The sequence below is a fragment of the Sciurus vulgaris genome (genome assembly GCF_902686455.1).
Source record: "Sciurus vulgaris genome assembly, chromosome: 2".
NCBI lineage: Eukaryota > Metazoa > Chordata > Mammalia > Rodentia > Sciuridae > Sciurus > Sciurus vulgaris.
This window is the reverse complement of record NC_136462.1, coordinates 170,171,016-170,187,189: the sequence shown is the minus strand read 5'-3', so window position 1 is coordinate 170,187,189 and position 16,174 is coordinate 170,171,016. Positions and strand designations below refer to the sequence as shown.

Sequence of the window (16,174 nt, the reverse complement as noted above, 5' to 3'; positions counted from 1 at the left end):
AAAAATGTAATCTTTTTTCTCATTCAAGTTCAAGGAGATCTGTGAAATGTCAAGCTAAGAAGCTATACCTTTGACTTGATAGGATCCAAAGTATGACTTTAAAAACTTTAGCATATAATACAATTTTGCATTTATCATATACTTAGTACAAGACTCAAAAAACATTTAAATAGTTATCCAGTTGAATTTTGGATATGAGATTTTATTTTCCTGAAAGTCACAATGCTGTGTAATTTTATAATAGTCCTTCTAAGAACACAATGCCTGGAAATTGGTGCAAGGCAATTAGATTGATATATTTATATTCATTACGTTCTATATGATATAATGAATGAGTCAGGAATAGCAAAACAATTGAGCAACAATACCAATTGGACATATATTCTATTGTTTACAACTTCTTTTTGGAATATATTAAACTTTATCCTTTTGCACATCATTATGGACTTGGGATTTTCAGATTTTGTGTATATTCATTCAACCACAGCCACTATTCTTTGAAGCTCAAATTGTCTCAGCTTTGGCCACTGGGAATCCTTTTTCGCCTCTCCATGTGCCCCACTGATCTTTGAAAACTCTCTTGCTTTCTGGCACATAAATATCTTCAGAGCCACCTGACTCCTTTCTGCGCCAGACATGGAATCAAGTTTCCCCAGTGTACTCTGGTAACTTGTGAGGTAGAGCAAAAATAGTATAATTGACAGCAATTTTGACCCTGCACTATGAAGGATTATTTCCAGATCATTTCAGTGAACAAACCAAGGAATTGTTGTTGTTTTGTTTGCTTTTTAGGGCCTGGTTCACAAAGATGCTTCCACTTCTATCTTCTAACTTCGATTCTTGATTCTGTAGCTGCATTTCCTTTTGCAATCTTGATGCCTAATAAATTATACCATACTTGTTTGTTTTACTGATTACATACTACTAGTTCTAAGAAAATCATTCCGTACTAATGCAAACAATAAAATTATGGAATATAATTCAAATTTCCCATTTTAGTTTTTGAAACTGAGTTTCATTAAGAATTTTCAGTCAAATTAATTTCCTAACAGTCACTAATACGCCTTGTTTACGTGCAACTTTAGAACCATGGAAGTGATGGAGAGTTTGACTTCATTGTATCAGGTTGTTTTAAATTTGAGGGTGTTAGCATATTATGGATAACAATACTCAGAAGGTGGAACTTTCCACTATTAAGAAAGAGAAGGATTCACATTATTCATTGATGAAGAAAGAACTCAAATAGTTATCTCCCAATTTCTGTATCTGACTCACAAATATGATTTGTGATTAATTCTCCATCAAATTATTTTTTCTAATAGTATTAAAATGTACATGTTTTCAAATATTCAATGTTTGGAACTATGTGAACTCTCTTAAATTCAATTCTGATCTTAATTGATCTTATTCTGCTGTTTATCTTTCCTTTCTTAACTATGTGTTATTTTAGCAAGGTTTTCATTAGATAGATTTGCATTGGATTAAAAAAAATTCTCAAAATATTACCTTGTTCAAGTAGAAGCCAGTCTTTTGTTTTTCTGCAGGGTAGTTAGGGAGAATTTCATATACAGAAAAGATTTCCACAAAAATAATGTTAATACAGGCTCTCAAGGTTTTGCCTGAAGCCCTCTTGACTTATGGGCCAAAATTAATTTTACTTCATAGTATCATTGTTTTAATTATAGATCAAACTAATATAGAACTTTGTTTCTCAGAGTCTTTTGGATAAATTTGGGCATCTCTGCTACAAAAATTAAAACTCTCCAGACCCAATTAATAATGCTTAAAGTTAAAACCAATAGAATCCATTGAATTAAAATCAGTACCAAGGAAATAAGTTCAATTTTATATTTCACAGACATTTCTAAAACAAGTGGAAACTCTGTCTATTGAAACCTATTTTGCATAAGAGGCCCTTTATAGATAAAAGGAAAGGTTTCCTATTCAAATAAGTCTATGAAATGCTGAGTGCAAACACAAGTTAGTACCTACTGTAATGTGTGTTAAATATAGGAAAAAAGACTGAGATTGACAGTCACTAAGGCAATCACAACCCTGCACAGCCCCCTGTCACCACTCTATTTTTTTTTTATTAGAGCATTTTAAGAACAGAATTTCTGAGAAATTTCACTCTAAATCCAAATGAGGAAAATTTCAATATGCGTGCTGTTTTCTTTTGAAACTTCAAAGGGACTGTAAAAATTAAATGTACAGTATGAAAAACCAATCAATTTAGCAATGCATATTATTATGTCTATTTTTCTACTCATTATTGTCTCTTGTTGAATATCAAGATGCCCAGAAGGAAAAATAAATCAGATCAATGAGAGACATCTATGCAGAGAATGAGTTGGGTTTTAATTACAATGGTCATTTTCAAGAGTTTTGGATGGTCGTGGCAGTACACCCAGAAGTGATTATGTTGTAAATGATTATTTTTCCTTGAGGAATCTACACTGATGAATCAAGAAAAAAGAATCCTCCCAGGACAGAACAATATGCAATCATCTCAGCCCACACCTTAGCATCATTTCTTTACACCAAACTTTTCCTGCTTCAAAATCTTTGGGTGAGAATGGCTTCATGTGAAGGCAAGGCAAAGTGGTATAATCTCTGTGTGCATTAGCCTATTTACTCAGTTGACAGGAAAAAAAAATTGATTCGAGGGTTTAGTTATCCTCAATAATTCTGATGAATTAAATTATCTGACTAAATGTCAAATAATTATGCAACTTCCCTCCCCATTTATATGTTCTTGTTTGCAGAAAATGTCTAACAATGATTCAGGCCTAGTCGTATACCCTTGTCAATCACCCACTAGCCACTCATACTTGGAAAGTCACTCATTCCCTTCCTTCATATTTCTCCCTCATTAGTCCTCAGTGTGTACAACCTTTTATCATTTATTCTGTATTTAAAGTTTTCAGAGACCTAAGAAAATTGGGTGGTAGAATTCAAAGAAAATGAGCTTAGGAAATGAGCTTTAGGAAATAAACAGTCCGAGTTTAAATTTATCTTTAATTACATACTTACCTCTTTCGAGCCTTGGTTTCTGTGTTTTTAAAATGAAGATAAATTAGAATGCCCAGGATCCTTGTGGCTGAAAGTAATATGATATTATTATTTAATGACTTAAAGATTAAGGAATTTATTACCTCACCCATCAAGACCTCCAGAGGAGGAGTGGTTTAAGGTTGGTTAAACCAGGAATTCATTAATGTCATTGAACACCCAGGTGCTTTCTTTTTGGTCCTCTTATGGTTTCAAGATAACTGTATACTCTAAGTGTCGCCTTCCTATGAACAAAGATCCACATGTGGCACCTGGAAAGTCCCAGTCTTGTGTCCCTAAGATTGAGGAAATTGTCCTTAGAGGTTCCCCAACACCCTCCTGCACCCCCACCTAGTAGTCTTTCCTTTGTGCCCTGTTATACATTCCCCAGGGTCATACCACACAGCAAAGCCCACTTCACTCACTACCATGGAATTTCCCTGACTGCTTTAGAAGACTCTTGATTTACTCCAGGAATGGGAGAGAGAGTGCTGATGCATATCAGATCCTAGATATGATACTCTATTAGTAAGAAGAAAGAGAAAGAGGATGACCAAAAGCGTAAGATCAGGATGAGAGTTTGAACAGCTAAAGAAGATCCTGCGGTTTTATTTTTACTTGCCTCCCTTCCTAGATGCTGAGGTAAGGACTATGTCGCATGTCATTTTTATTTTTTTCATGACATTTTTATATCCCAGCAACCTGTATTTTGCCTCCCACAGAAAATGTGTTTGGGAATATATATAAACCCTGATGGGGACCATCTTGTGATCGGTAAGGTACATGCTTAGAGTTGTTTTCTCAAGAGTGGGAATGAATTTAGGCTCTTCCCCCACTTTCTCAGCTAAGGTATCTCATAACAGTTGGACCTATGTTCAGGAAAGTTTCATGTGCTCTCTGGGGCAGACACTATGGAATAAGAGTCTAGATTGAATTAATGCCTCTAGGACTAGTCAAGAGGAACACGTTCTCTGTATTTTGAACTGATCCCTAAGGTATAGCTGTGGGATTATATGCCCTAAATGGTTGTCACAGAATGGAAAGCAAGGAGAAATAGTCCCTATCTCCATTTATTGAAGGAGACAATGTTTATTGAAGAAGGCCACGGAGTTAACAAATGCGTCACATTCTTGGACCTTCTTATCCTGGAGGTTGAAAACGAAGACAGCAACTGATGATAAACATGAATGTAGGCAATTATTCATTAGCCTTTGCAAGATGAGAAATTGTTATTTCCAATTTCCTGGTCTTTTCGCTCCCTGGATGCCTCTGGTAATCTGAGACAAAGCTCCAGTGAATGTAACCAGCTACCAAAAATGAATGCAATCAAGTGAGAAGTTACAGAGCTGTGACTGGAGGCAGTAATATGAATTAATCTTAGATGGAGCTTCAGCTCCAAGTTCAATCATGGGTTTGGAATGTATTCCAGAGGGTGTTCACAGCCAGGCAGAGATGATGTCAAATGCAAGTTTCAGAAATACCAAGGGTTGAATGACTCATGATACATCACAGTCCCAACCTCTGGCGATCCCTGGCCCCAGAAGCTACATTTATTGAGTCAAGTCAAATAGAAATATAGTTGGTGGGTGGGATGTAATAAAGAGAAGCTAAGAATTTTAGGAAAGAAAAATAAAGCCAATTTTGAGACTTTAGGAAGAAAAGGAGAGAATAATGGAGATTGTTGGTTTTATATGCACTTACATTAAAAAAAAACAAAACCTCCCTAATGAAGTTAAACATAGAGGGAACCTAATATACCTTTCAAGGGATAGGAAAATGATGGATAAATTATGAGTCTTCTCAAAATAGTCATTTTGGACACTACCATTTCTAATAAAAATTATTCATTTTAAGAATGATCAAAAGGATCACCTAACTAACTGAATAAATTCTGAACCAGTCAAGGGAACACAAGAACTGGAAAACCCAATAATCAAGGTCAATCCTAGATGGTAGTTTGGCAACGTATGTTCAACATCTTTAAGAGACAGAAAATACTGGATAAGTAATTCGATTTCTGAAAACTTTGCCTACATGGAAACAGTGATCAAATATACACACAAATAGAAATTTAAAAGATTTTTTTGAAAAAAATAAGAATGGTCAATAGATTTATCTTGGAAGGATTCTGTTAGTTTGAGGTGTTGGACAATAAACACACATATACCTTAGTTTTTTTCAGATTCTTTTGCATCTCACAAACCCAATTCCATACTTTACCATGCCTTTCAAAATATTGACTGTTCAGCACTCAAAGTGCATTTCAAATTCTTTCTAATTATCATTCAAGTGACAAAACAAAAAAGAAAGAAATACAGAAAGAAAGAAATTTGCAAGCAAATACAAATAATTGTTTCCAGAAACTCTTGACACAACATACTAGTATTGGTTAGAACTTTATCTATTTCACTATACCATTAACCCTGATTTAGAGTCTAAATCCATGACAACAACCCTACCATTCAATGAAGGATAAATAAAACAGACTCAGAAATTGCACAATATGTACCAATGTTGGGTGAAGTTAGTAATATCCTTCCCAGGGAAGCATACAGGCAAAAAATATCTTTTTTTAATACCAGTACAGTTTTTGCAGGCACAAATGTTTTTTAAAACATTAACTTGGTAATTATTTGACTTATTCACTTTCTTTACTTAGGATAGCCCTCCCTGAAGTTTAGAAATAACATAAATGTTTATCTTTTCCCTCTTGCTCCCAAAGTTCCCTTGCCCCTTGCCCCTGTACATTTTTGCAATGACAATACACTTCTAGGCAATTGTAAATGGCAAATTGATTATCTACCATAGGGGAACTTTCTAGGTGGTTTTGTCAGCATTTCTGTTTTTGCAAATGTATTTGTGTATTTAAAATGTCCTATTTTTTTTTTCTTAGAAGTGATTATGCAAACCTACTTTATCAGTCTTCAATTCATTTACTAGGGCTCTATAGAATTCAAGAATGTCATCCTTTTGTTATGCTGATAGTTGAGTGTTGTGACACGCATATAAAACCAAAATTAACCAGCAGACTTAATCCCATTTTTTTCTCTTGTGGGTCTTTACAGAGCAAATTTTGTCCATTTCAGTCATTTTGACAGTTTTCATCAACATGTCATGTTTTAACTGGCTACTAAAAAACAAAAAGAACAAAGGATACTTACAGAGTATAAATCAAAGAAACACTTTAATAGGGAAAGTCAAAGACTTCAATTTGTGTGATTGGTAGAAGTTTTTTTTTTTTTATTATTACTCTTTTAAAAATAAAATAACTTATCAAGGAATTAAGAAACCTGTTGATTTCTTAAGTGGAAAAGGAGTAGTTTGTTTTCCTGTCCTGTGTGTTCCTGCCCAAAGACCTCAGGTGCCTTGATTGTTACAATTCTGGTCACTTCACATGGTTATTTCAGTTCTGCTCACGACAACTTTTAACTCTGATGAAATTTACCTATTTTTTTTTTCTTTTGTCGCTTTGCAAAATTGGCGTCAGATCTACAAAATCCCTACTTCATCCAAGTCTGTGGATTGACCCCTATGTTTCCTCCTAAGAATTTTATAGTTTTAGCTCTCACATTTTGGAATTTGATCCAGTTGAGTTAATTTGTTGTTTATAGTTTGAAATAGAAATCCAGCTTCATTCTTTGGCTTGAGTCTGTTCAGTTGTCCTGCCCAGGTCCATCATGAAAAGACTATTCTTTCTGTTTTCAGTTGTCTTGTCAACTCTGTTGAAAGCCACCTGACCATAAACTGGAGGTTTGCTTAGGACTTTCAATTCTATACCACTATGTCTATCCTTAGGACAGTTCTGCCTTGTTTTCTATAGGTTTGTATTCAATTTTTAAATTGAGAAGTGTGAGTCTTCCAACTTTGTTAATGTTTTTCAAGATTATTTGATTAGCATGAAGTTTTGAATCAACTTGTCTACTTCTGGGAAAAAAAAAAAAAAACAGAAAAAAGATAAAAAGTCAGGTGAAGAGCTGGGGATGTAGCACACTGGTAGGGCACTTACCTAGCATGGGCGTGACCCTAGGTTCAATCCCTGATATGGAAAAAAGAAAAGAAAATCCAGGTGGTATTTTAATAAGAAGAGAGTCTGCAGATAACTAGGGGAGCAGTATGCTCTGCTTCATGAACAGAGTTCTGCACTTTTTACTTCCCAGCTTTGGAATCTTGGGCAATTGAACTGCTTTGTGCCATTTTATATTTTAAATAAAATAACAAAGAGATTTTTTTAAGATTAAATATTTAATACATGTAAGGTCCAGAGACCCATTATTGACATATGGTAAGCACCTAATAAGCATGTGTCATTGTTACTGTTAGGAAGCCCTCCTCCCTGTACTCTCTCTATTCTCTCTTCACCAAACTCACCTGGAGGGAGCTTTGATTGTATCTGAGATCCCTGGTATGTTAAGGCAGAAGAGAGACTGAGAAGAACTGCCCTAGCTTTTCTTTTTGTGTGTCGTAGTGGGACTGAACTCTGAACTTAGGGCCTCCCACAAGCTCACATGTTAGGCCGTGCTCTACCTCCAAACCACATCCCCAGTCCCTTATTATTATTTTTTTTTTTAAGTCTTGCTAAATTGCCCAGACTGGCCTCAAACTTGTCATCCTGGGGTCGCAATCTCCTGAGTTGCTGGGATGACAGCTGTGTGCCACCCATGCCCAGCCGCTGCAGCCCTAAACACTTAGTTTTCCAAGTGTTAAAAGAGCCTTCCTAGGAAGCCACTACTCACTATCTTGCTGGATTCATGGGATTCTGGGGTTTGTTTTGTTGGTGTTTTATAGCTGGCCAGCTGGCTGGAAACTCCTCTGTCGAGATGTATCGCCAAGTGCTTCTGTCTGGTTGTCGCTGTGTGGAGCTGGACTGCTGGAAGGGAAGGACTGCAGAAGAAGAACCTGTCATCACCCATGGATTCACCATGACGACGGAAATATCCTTCAAGGTAGAGTGGATGTGTGTTGCTGAGAAAGGGAACTGGGGAGACCTGACTCCTTATGGGTAAAACTCCCTCAGGCACCAAGTCCCAGTAGTCACAATGAAGTCCAGGCTACTAGTCGTTTTTGTAATATGTAAGATTAAAATAAGCAGTTTATCCATGGTTAATTGGTTTCAGGTAAATTAATGCATGCTAGCCAAACTCTAAAGAAACTTTTTTTTTGTACTGAGGATTGAGACCAGAGATCTACTGCTAAGCTACATACCCAGCTTTTTTTTTTTTTTTTTTGAGATAGCTGTCACACTAAATAGCTAAAGGCCTCAGTAAGTTACCAAGGCTGTCCTTGGGCCTGTATTGTGATCCTCCTATCTTAACCTCCCCAGTTTCTAGGAAAATAAGCATGTGCCACCATGCCTGGCTCTGTTAACTATTTTATGATGAAAAAAATAATCTTATTGGTCCCCTTTGCCATAGTATTTCTTTATGACATTTTATTTCATCTGTTTATTGATTTATTGGCACTGGGGATTGAACCCAGGGCACTCTACCACTGAGCCACATCCCCAGCCTTTTTAATTTTTTTTTTATTTTGAGACAGGCTCTGGCTAAGTGATTTGGGGCCTTGTTAAGTTGTTGAGGCTAGCTTTGAACTTGTGATCCTCCTGCCTCAGCCTCCCAAGTTACTGGGATTACAGGTGTGAGGCATTGAGCTCAGCTGGAACATTATATTTGATTATTATGAAATATGTATAGCAATTTATTTCTAAAATTTAATTAATAAACATAAAGTGTATATCCATGTAATTACCATCTATATCAGGTGTGTTGTCATGCTTCAGTAATCCCAGCTACTCGGGATGCTGAGGCAAAAGAATGAAAAGTTAGAGATCAGCCTAGGAAACTTAAGACCTGTCTCAAAAAAATAAGAAAAAAGCAAAAAAGGCCTAGAGATGTAGCTCAGTGGTAGAGTATCCATGGGTCCAATCCCCAGTACTGGGAAAAAAAACAAAAACAAAAACAAAAAAAAACAAACAAACACCCTATGTACCTATTCTCATTAGTGTGGTCTCCCTACCCTCAGAAGTGACCACCATCTTGAATAGTACAGTATCACTACTCTGTGCATTTTAGAGCTAAGTAAGTTTAGGTGCAGCCCTGAACATTGTAGCTCCCACAATTGTTTAACTTGCTATAAATTGATTAATACTATAGATGCATTATTTTGTATCTTGCTTTTTTTTCACTCATTGTTTAGAAGATTCATCAATACTTTTGCATATATTTCTAGCTTGTTTGTTTTATTTATCATGATGATTTAATTACTACTATTTAATTAAATAGTGATACAGATTGAGTATCCACTACCCCTAATGCTTGGGACAAGAACCGTTTCAGATTTTGGGGGGTTTTTTGAGCTTTAGAATATTTCCATAGACTTTACCCTTTACTGGTTAAGCAAACATAACCTGGAAACTTGAAATCCAAAAGGTCCCCAAAACTTTGTGAACATTATGTTGGCTTTCAAAAAGGTTCAAATTTTGGACCACTTGTGTTTCAGATTTTCGGATTAGTGATGCTCGACCTATATGAAAGTCCATCCTGTGGTAGAACTTTTGGCATGTTGCTGTGTACTGGTCAGACTTCCAGGCACATGCCTGTAGTCAAAGTTGGGTTTATTTGCTCATGGAGGAGTAGAACACATACCATGGAGAACAGTATTGATTCCGTAAATGTTTGTTAGAGAAAACTTATAGGACTTGGGTTTATATTAGGTGATTTAGAGGGTTTAAGTTCCACAATGGATTGGATGCTGTCAAGAAGCAGAAATAAACCTTTAACTGGTGTCTTTTTGATCCCAGAGCTTCTTGCATGCGAAGCAAACACTCTTCCACTGAGCTACATTCTCAGCCCTTTGTATTTTATTTTAATACAGGATCTCATTAAGTTGCCCAGATTGGCCTCCAATTTGTGATCATCCTTCCTCAGTCTACTGAGTAGCTGGGATTACAGGCATATGTCACCATGATCCACTAAGATTGGGATCTTAATCAATCCTCTGTGGGGTGAGGCTAAAAAGTGTTAATGATAAGGAAGCATCAGTCATTCTTATTAAAGAGGAATGGGATGTGTTTAAGCTTCTTTTTCTTTCTACCCTTGGCTCCTACCTATACATTCACATGTGTTACCATTTTTTTGGCCCAAAATGGGTTATTTTTCTCTCTTAGAATCACAGAAACAATAAAGGAGACTGAACATGAGCAATCAGGAGTGCAGGAAGTTTCATTCTTGGTCAAAAGAAGGAGAAGTAAGGAGAGAAGCTCATAGATTAGCTTTTCTTCCTTCTTTTTTTTTTTTTTTTTTCCTTTGGTACCAGGGATTGAACTCAAGGGAACTCAACCACTGAGGCACATCCCCAGTCCTAATTTGTATTTTATTTAGGGACAATACAATTTAGCACCTCGCCATTGCTAAGGCTGGTGAACTCCTGATCCTCCTGCCTCAGCCTCCTGAGCTGCTGGGATTACAGGCTTGCTCCACCATGCCAGGCATAGATTAGCTTTTCAACCTGTGGAGGTTGGGGAAGTCATAGGTAGAGGATAAAAGAAAAGAGAGGAAGGAGCAGGCTAACAAAGGGGAAGAATATTCATGTCTTTTCTGGGAGTGGGTGGAGATTTTCTGGTACTTCAGGTGCCACCTCTTTTTGCTTCTTTTAAGGTTCTTTCCAGTTGTGGTCATGGCAGTGTGTGTGTGTGGCGGTGGTGCCATTTAGCATGCAGATGGGATTATAATGCAGTTAGAAGTTGTTTGGAGGTCCCTCTGGCAACCATCCTAAATCCAGCTGCTTTAGGCAAGCTCTTCTGGAGAGGAGCTTTCAGCTTGCAGGCATATGGTGTGCAGAGTTAAGATTAGGGTGGGGCAGAAACTCACCTAGGTGATGTAGGCAGTGCATTCATGTAACATGTGAACACCCAATCCCAAATATCCAAGTTATATCCACTTCTCCTACAAAGAGTCATGCCCAGAAGGTTGGGCCATTTGGGTGCGCAAATCTGGGCTCCTAGGAACCTAAGGAGTAATCTGGAAGGTGAATGAGCAGTCTTCAGGGAACACGTTCTTCTAGATGATTAAGGTTTCTCACCACTTTGGAAGGAAATCAGAAGAGAAGGGATAGAAGACAAGTTCTTACTGGATCTGCCTGTGTTTCAGGACAGAACTGACTCTGGATCACCATTTCTTGCCCTAAGCAACCAGGGGAACAGAGCCCAAGTGTGTGGATAGCTAAGGTGAGGGGGGACAAGTCCGTTGCAAATGGGGAGGTGAGAGTACAAGAGTCTCAAAAATGTGTGAATTAGATGGTAGCATCTCTGAAACTGGTTACCAACCTCAAATGAGGAAGATCATCAACCACTTGGTTAACCTTTACTAAATGAAGGGAAGCTCAATAGACAGCAGAAGTAAGGGAAGAGAAAAACTGATTTTGTTGTCTCAGGAAAACTGGAGTTTATTTATTTATTTAGAAAGAAGATTGAGAAGTAATGTTTCAGAAGTATCTTGGGAAAAATAATCCAAACTCCAGTTTTTAGCACTGGCACACTTGGGATGCAAGAAAATAGTTTATCATCTAGGAAAACAGGAACAATGTTCAGCGGACAGCCATGTTTCAGTTTCGACAAATGCATTTTTCTGATCAAAGGTACTTTATTCAATATAAAAAAAGTGTGTTCAGAAGTAATATCATTAGCACCTCAAGATATTTTGCTATGTGTGTCTAGGAAATTTGATTTCTCATGCTTTATTAAACATAGGCTGTAATACAGAGATTAGAGAAAATAGAGGCAACTTTCATTAAATTTTATGATACAGTTTCACATGAGGTTGACCTTAATTCTGATTAAAATCTTTAAAAGTTGTACCTGCTCCTGAAATTTACCACTCTGAAAATCTTTGGATTTTCTTAAATGGAAAAATCGATGGGCTTCTATTTTATTTCCATTGTCTTCCCTTCCCCCAGCCCCTGACACTGTCCTTTGTCATTTATTTAAGATACCAGCCTAAAGTGATTGGGCTTCTTACGAAAAAGTGGGGGCAGATGATGCTGGGCTGGGGCCAGTGCAGTTTTGGGAGCCTCTGTCAGGAAATAGTCCTGGAAAGGAAGAGGCTCATTTTGTTGTGGCTGAGGGATGTATGCCCTTGCATTTGGACTACTGGTAGGAAGACCTTGCCCTCAATCTGTCCCAGAGTCCTTGTGAGGAGCAAATATATATTTCTTGTAAATCGAAAGACTTCAGTTGGGCATGGTGGCCCATTCCTGTAAGCCCCGACACTTGGAAGGCTGAGGAAGAAGGATCATAAATTTGAGGCCAGTCTCAGCAACCTTATGAGACCTTAAGCAACTTAGTGAGACCCTGTCTCCAAATAAAATATATAAAGGGTTGGGGATGTGGATCAGTGGTAGAGTATCCTGGGTTCAATCCCCAGTACAAAAAAAAAAAAAAAAGTCTTCCAGTTTCTTTGGTTCCTTGAGTAACAGTAAACCCCAAGCACCTTCTAAGGCATATTTATTTTATATGGAGCATCTGTTTCCTGCCCTTTGCCATCAAGTTTGCTTGGAGTGACTCTCCTCAAGCACTTACCAAACAAGTGGTTCTTCAATCACACCTGTAATCCCGAGTCTTGGAGTCCTTGAACATCCCTTCCTGGTGTTTGGAAGTCCTGCTTCTCAATCGTGTCTACACACTTGCTGACAGGTTTAGAGGCTTCAGGACTAAATCTAGCCCAGAATCCTTCTTTCTCTCTCTGAGGGCTAGAATTGTGGGTGGGAAGGTGACCAGAGAAGAGCCAGATGATCTCTCCAGTGGTTGGTTTGTCCAGCCATCCCTCCTGGTCATGTGCGCGGGCAGGATAGTTAGTCCTGGTAGAGACGTGGGTGAGTGGTAGTGGGCAGGAATGGGTGAGGAGAGTAGAATGGGTGAGAGGAGGTGAGGAGGCAGCCTAATTGTGCATTAATATGCAACAAGGGGTCTCTGCATCAGGACCAAGACTAAGGTAGGACAAGTAACCCACTCACGAGGCAAACTTTAAGGAGACCCCTAACTCTCAGGATCATGTTGGTGCACAGCAGGCACCTGGAGTGCAGGGCTCTTAAAATTTGCTACTGGGATAACTTACTTCCCTTCCCTCACCCTCTTTCTAGCTCTGCTCTGCATGATCATCAGCATGTTCTCTGCTTTTCCACAACCCAGTGTATACAGTGACTTGTAGGAAAGTGTCAGAAGAGAAACAAGGAACAGAGTCCCACATGATCCACCCCTTACCCCCCAAATTACCTTGATTCTTACTACTGTCCCCCTCACTCACACAGCTCCAAGTGCACTGGCCTCCTTGCTTTTCCCTGACTATGCGAGGCAAGGCCTACCTCAGAGCCTTTGCACAGGCTATTCCCTCTGCCTTGAATGCTGTTCCCTTATCTCCTTGAACCTTGATCATATGTCACCTTCTCCTTGAGGCTTAGTGGGACTCTCTATTTATACTCCCATTAGTCATCACTACCATGCCCACTATGATACAAATTTTCTCAACCCCAGCTTTACATTTTTTCCACGTAACATTTATCACCCTCTAACAGCCTGTTTCAATTAATTATTATGTTCCTGTTAATTGCATCTCTCACTACTAGTGTGGTAGAAGCACCACAAAGACAGGGGTCTTTGTTTTGTGTTCTCATCTGTCCAAAGCACTTTGAACAGAACCTGGCATATAATCGGTGCTCAATAAATGTTTGGGATGAATTTTTCCCTCCCAAAACCAGTAGACAGAATATAGAATAGCTCTCACTTTTAGTCTTTAGGCCCTTGTGCATCACACAAGTAAATTTCCTCTTTCTCCATTTTTGTGTGTGAAATTCCATGTATAACATATTTGTAGGCAGTAAAAAAGATTCTCCCAAGTTTTGCCACCCTGGGCTTTCCCTTACACTTGGGCCTGACCTTCACAGCCATTAAACCATATTCTATTCTGTAGATCCAGTGTGTATTGCAGCAGCAATATCAACTGCAAAGTTCATCATTTTTATGTCATGCAAGTTATCTACTTTCAGTGTATATGAAGCAGAACACGCCAGTGCAATGTTTCTGCCAAAGCAAGAGTTCCTACTGCCATTCGATGCCTCTTTATTGTATGAGCCCAAATAAAAGGCTATGTTCAGTGAAAGGGACATGCTGTAATTCAGTCTCCTTGTGGAGGCCTTTTTATTCTGCAGTCTGGTTTATTTGTAACTTATCCCATATATCTGCTCTCTGGTTTCTACACCTCATTGTCTTTCTGATAGCTGTGATGTAGTAATTCACCCTTTGGTCTCATTCTGTCTGCTCCTACTCAATCTCCTTCCTCCATACGCTGCACACCCCCTCCCTGCCCACTCTGTCCCCGGCTGGTCCTATTTCTTCCCTCAGGCAGCTCCCTTTTGACCAGTAATTGTACAAGATGGAAAAATGGGTAATGTGAAACAAATGCATGATAAAAACGTATCAAATATGGGTAAATTGGTAAATCGAGCATTTCTGAAAATAAGGGCTTCATTCCCTGAGAGAAATAATAATAATTTAGGATACAATTTCATGACTCCAGAAATGCACACATTAAATGGATATCCAAATACACCCTGCTGCTGTCTGTCAAGGATAAAGGATTTCAAGGGCAATTTTCCCCATTGGAGGTTAGTAATGGAACCATATGGTTAATAGATTATTGAATCCAGTGTTAGAAGTCTCTGGAAACTGGTTTTGTCTCGATAAGGAGCAATTGAGTAGGAAGAAACTTTCACATCCAATGTCCACTAATTATAGCATGTCTGAAAGAAAGAAACTTAAAAACTACAACTAGCCGGGTATGATGGAATCCCACCAGCCTGGGAGACTGTGGCAGGAGGATCAAAAGTGTGAAGACAGCCTCAATAACTTAGCAAGGCCCTAAACAGCTTAGCCAGACTGTGTCTCAAAATAAAATATAAAAAAAGGGCTTAGGAATGTGGCTCAGTGGTTAAGCATCCCTGTGTTCAATCCCTGGTGAAAAAAAAAAAAAAAAGCACCAAAAAACTAGAACTAGTTTTCTCATCCTGAATGATCATGTGCACCATGCAAACTATTTCAGAGACATAAGAGAACAAAAGTTCTCTGATAGAACTTCCAGAGTTTTCAGTGGATTCCTACTACAATTATTTGAAGAATTTCAGCAAATAGTTTCCCCTCCCATGGTTTCAAGGTTTGAAAGTTCTTCTAAACTGGTAGTTAAAGTTATGATAGAGATGAGGAGAGGCACAGATTGGAGAAAAGAGGATGAGTGGAAAAGAGAGAAAGGCAAATGTAGACCGTAAGGGTGCTACCAGGAGCTGACTGCCAGAGTTCCAGTACCAGCGTCTCCATTTACTGGCCACAAGGTCTTAAAAAACCTCCCTCTTAAAAAGAACACTTTCACATGGTTGGTGTAATTTTATATTATGGAAATAAATGTGAAGGTTCCTCAAAAAACTAGGCGTGGATCCATCATATGGCCCCGCTATACCACTCTTTAGTATTTATCCTAGAATTAAATAAAATTATAATTTTGAAAGTATAAATTCATACCCATATTTAAAGCAGCACAATTCCCAATTGTCAAACTATGAAACCAGCCTGGGTGTCCATCCCCAGACAAATGGATAATAAAAGTGATATATATATACACACACACGCGCACACACACATATATATATATATACATATATGGTGCAATTTTATTCAGTCATAAAGAAAAATGAAATTATGTAATTTGCAGGAAAATAAATGGAATTCCAGACCATTATGGTAAGCAAAATAAACCAGCTCACAAGGTCAAAGGTCATATGTTTTCTCTCAAATGTGAAAGACAGAGAGGGAAAAGAATAAGAAGGGTGTTGGGGGAACTCATGAAAATTGAAGGGACATTCATAGAATAGAAGAAAGGGACCAAGGGAGGGAAGAAAGGAGGGGAAGGGAGAATATTAGGGAAGGATATTGGCTAAATTATATTGTTATGTCAAGTGAATGTACAAATATGTAACAACAAAGCTCAGTATTATGTACCACTGTAATGCACAAGTGAAAAAAACCTTCCCTCTTAACAATCCAAACCTCCTTTCTTATCAGTAAAATGGAGATGATAATAATACA

At 38.1% G+C, this 16,174-nt stretch overlaps 1 protein-coding gene and 1 long non-coding RNA gene across 4 annotated transcripts in view; one reads left to right on the top strand and one right to left on the bottom strand.

The window, feature by feature from the left end:
• The window catches only part of LOC306655128, a 554,397-nt gene that overhangs the window by 294,842 nt on the left and 243,381 nt on the right, over positions 1 to 16,174 (bottom strand). The gene's annotated exons all lie outside the window — the stretch shown is intronic.
• The window catches only part of PLCB1 (phospholipase C beta 1), a 722,251-nt gene that overhangs the window by 525,472 nt on the left and 180,605 nt on the right, over positions 1 to 16,174 (top strand). For all 3 annotated transcript variants that reach the window (XM_079129398.1, XM_079129397.1, XM_079129399.1), the window contains exon 11: positions 7,837 to 7,994. In XM_079129398.1, the coding sequence (XP_078985524.1) occupies positions 7,837 to 7,994 (158 nt within the window). The remainder of the gene's footprint in view (positions 1 to 7,836; positions 7,995 to 16,174) is intronic.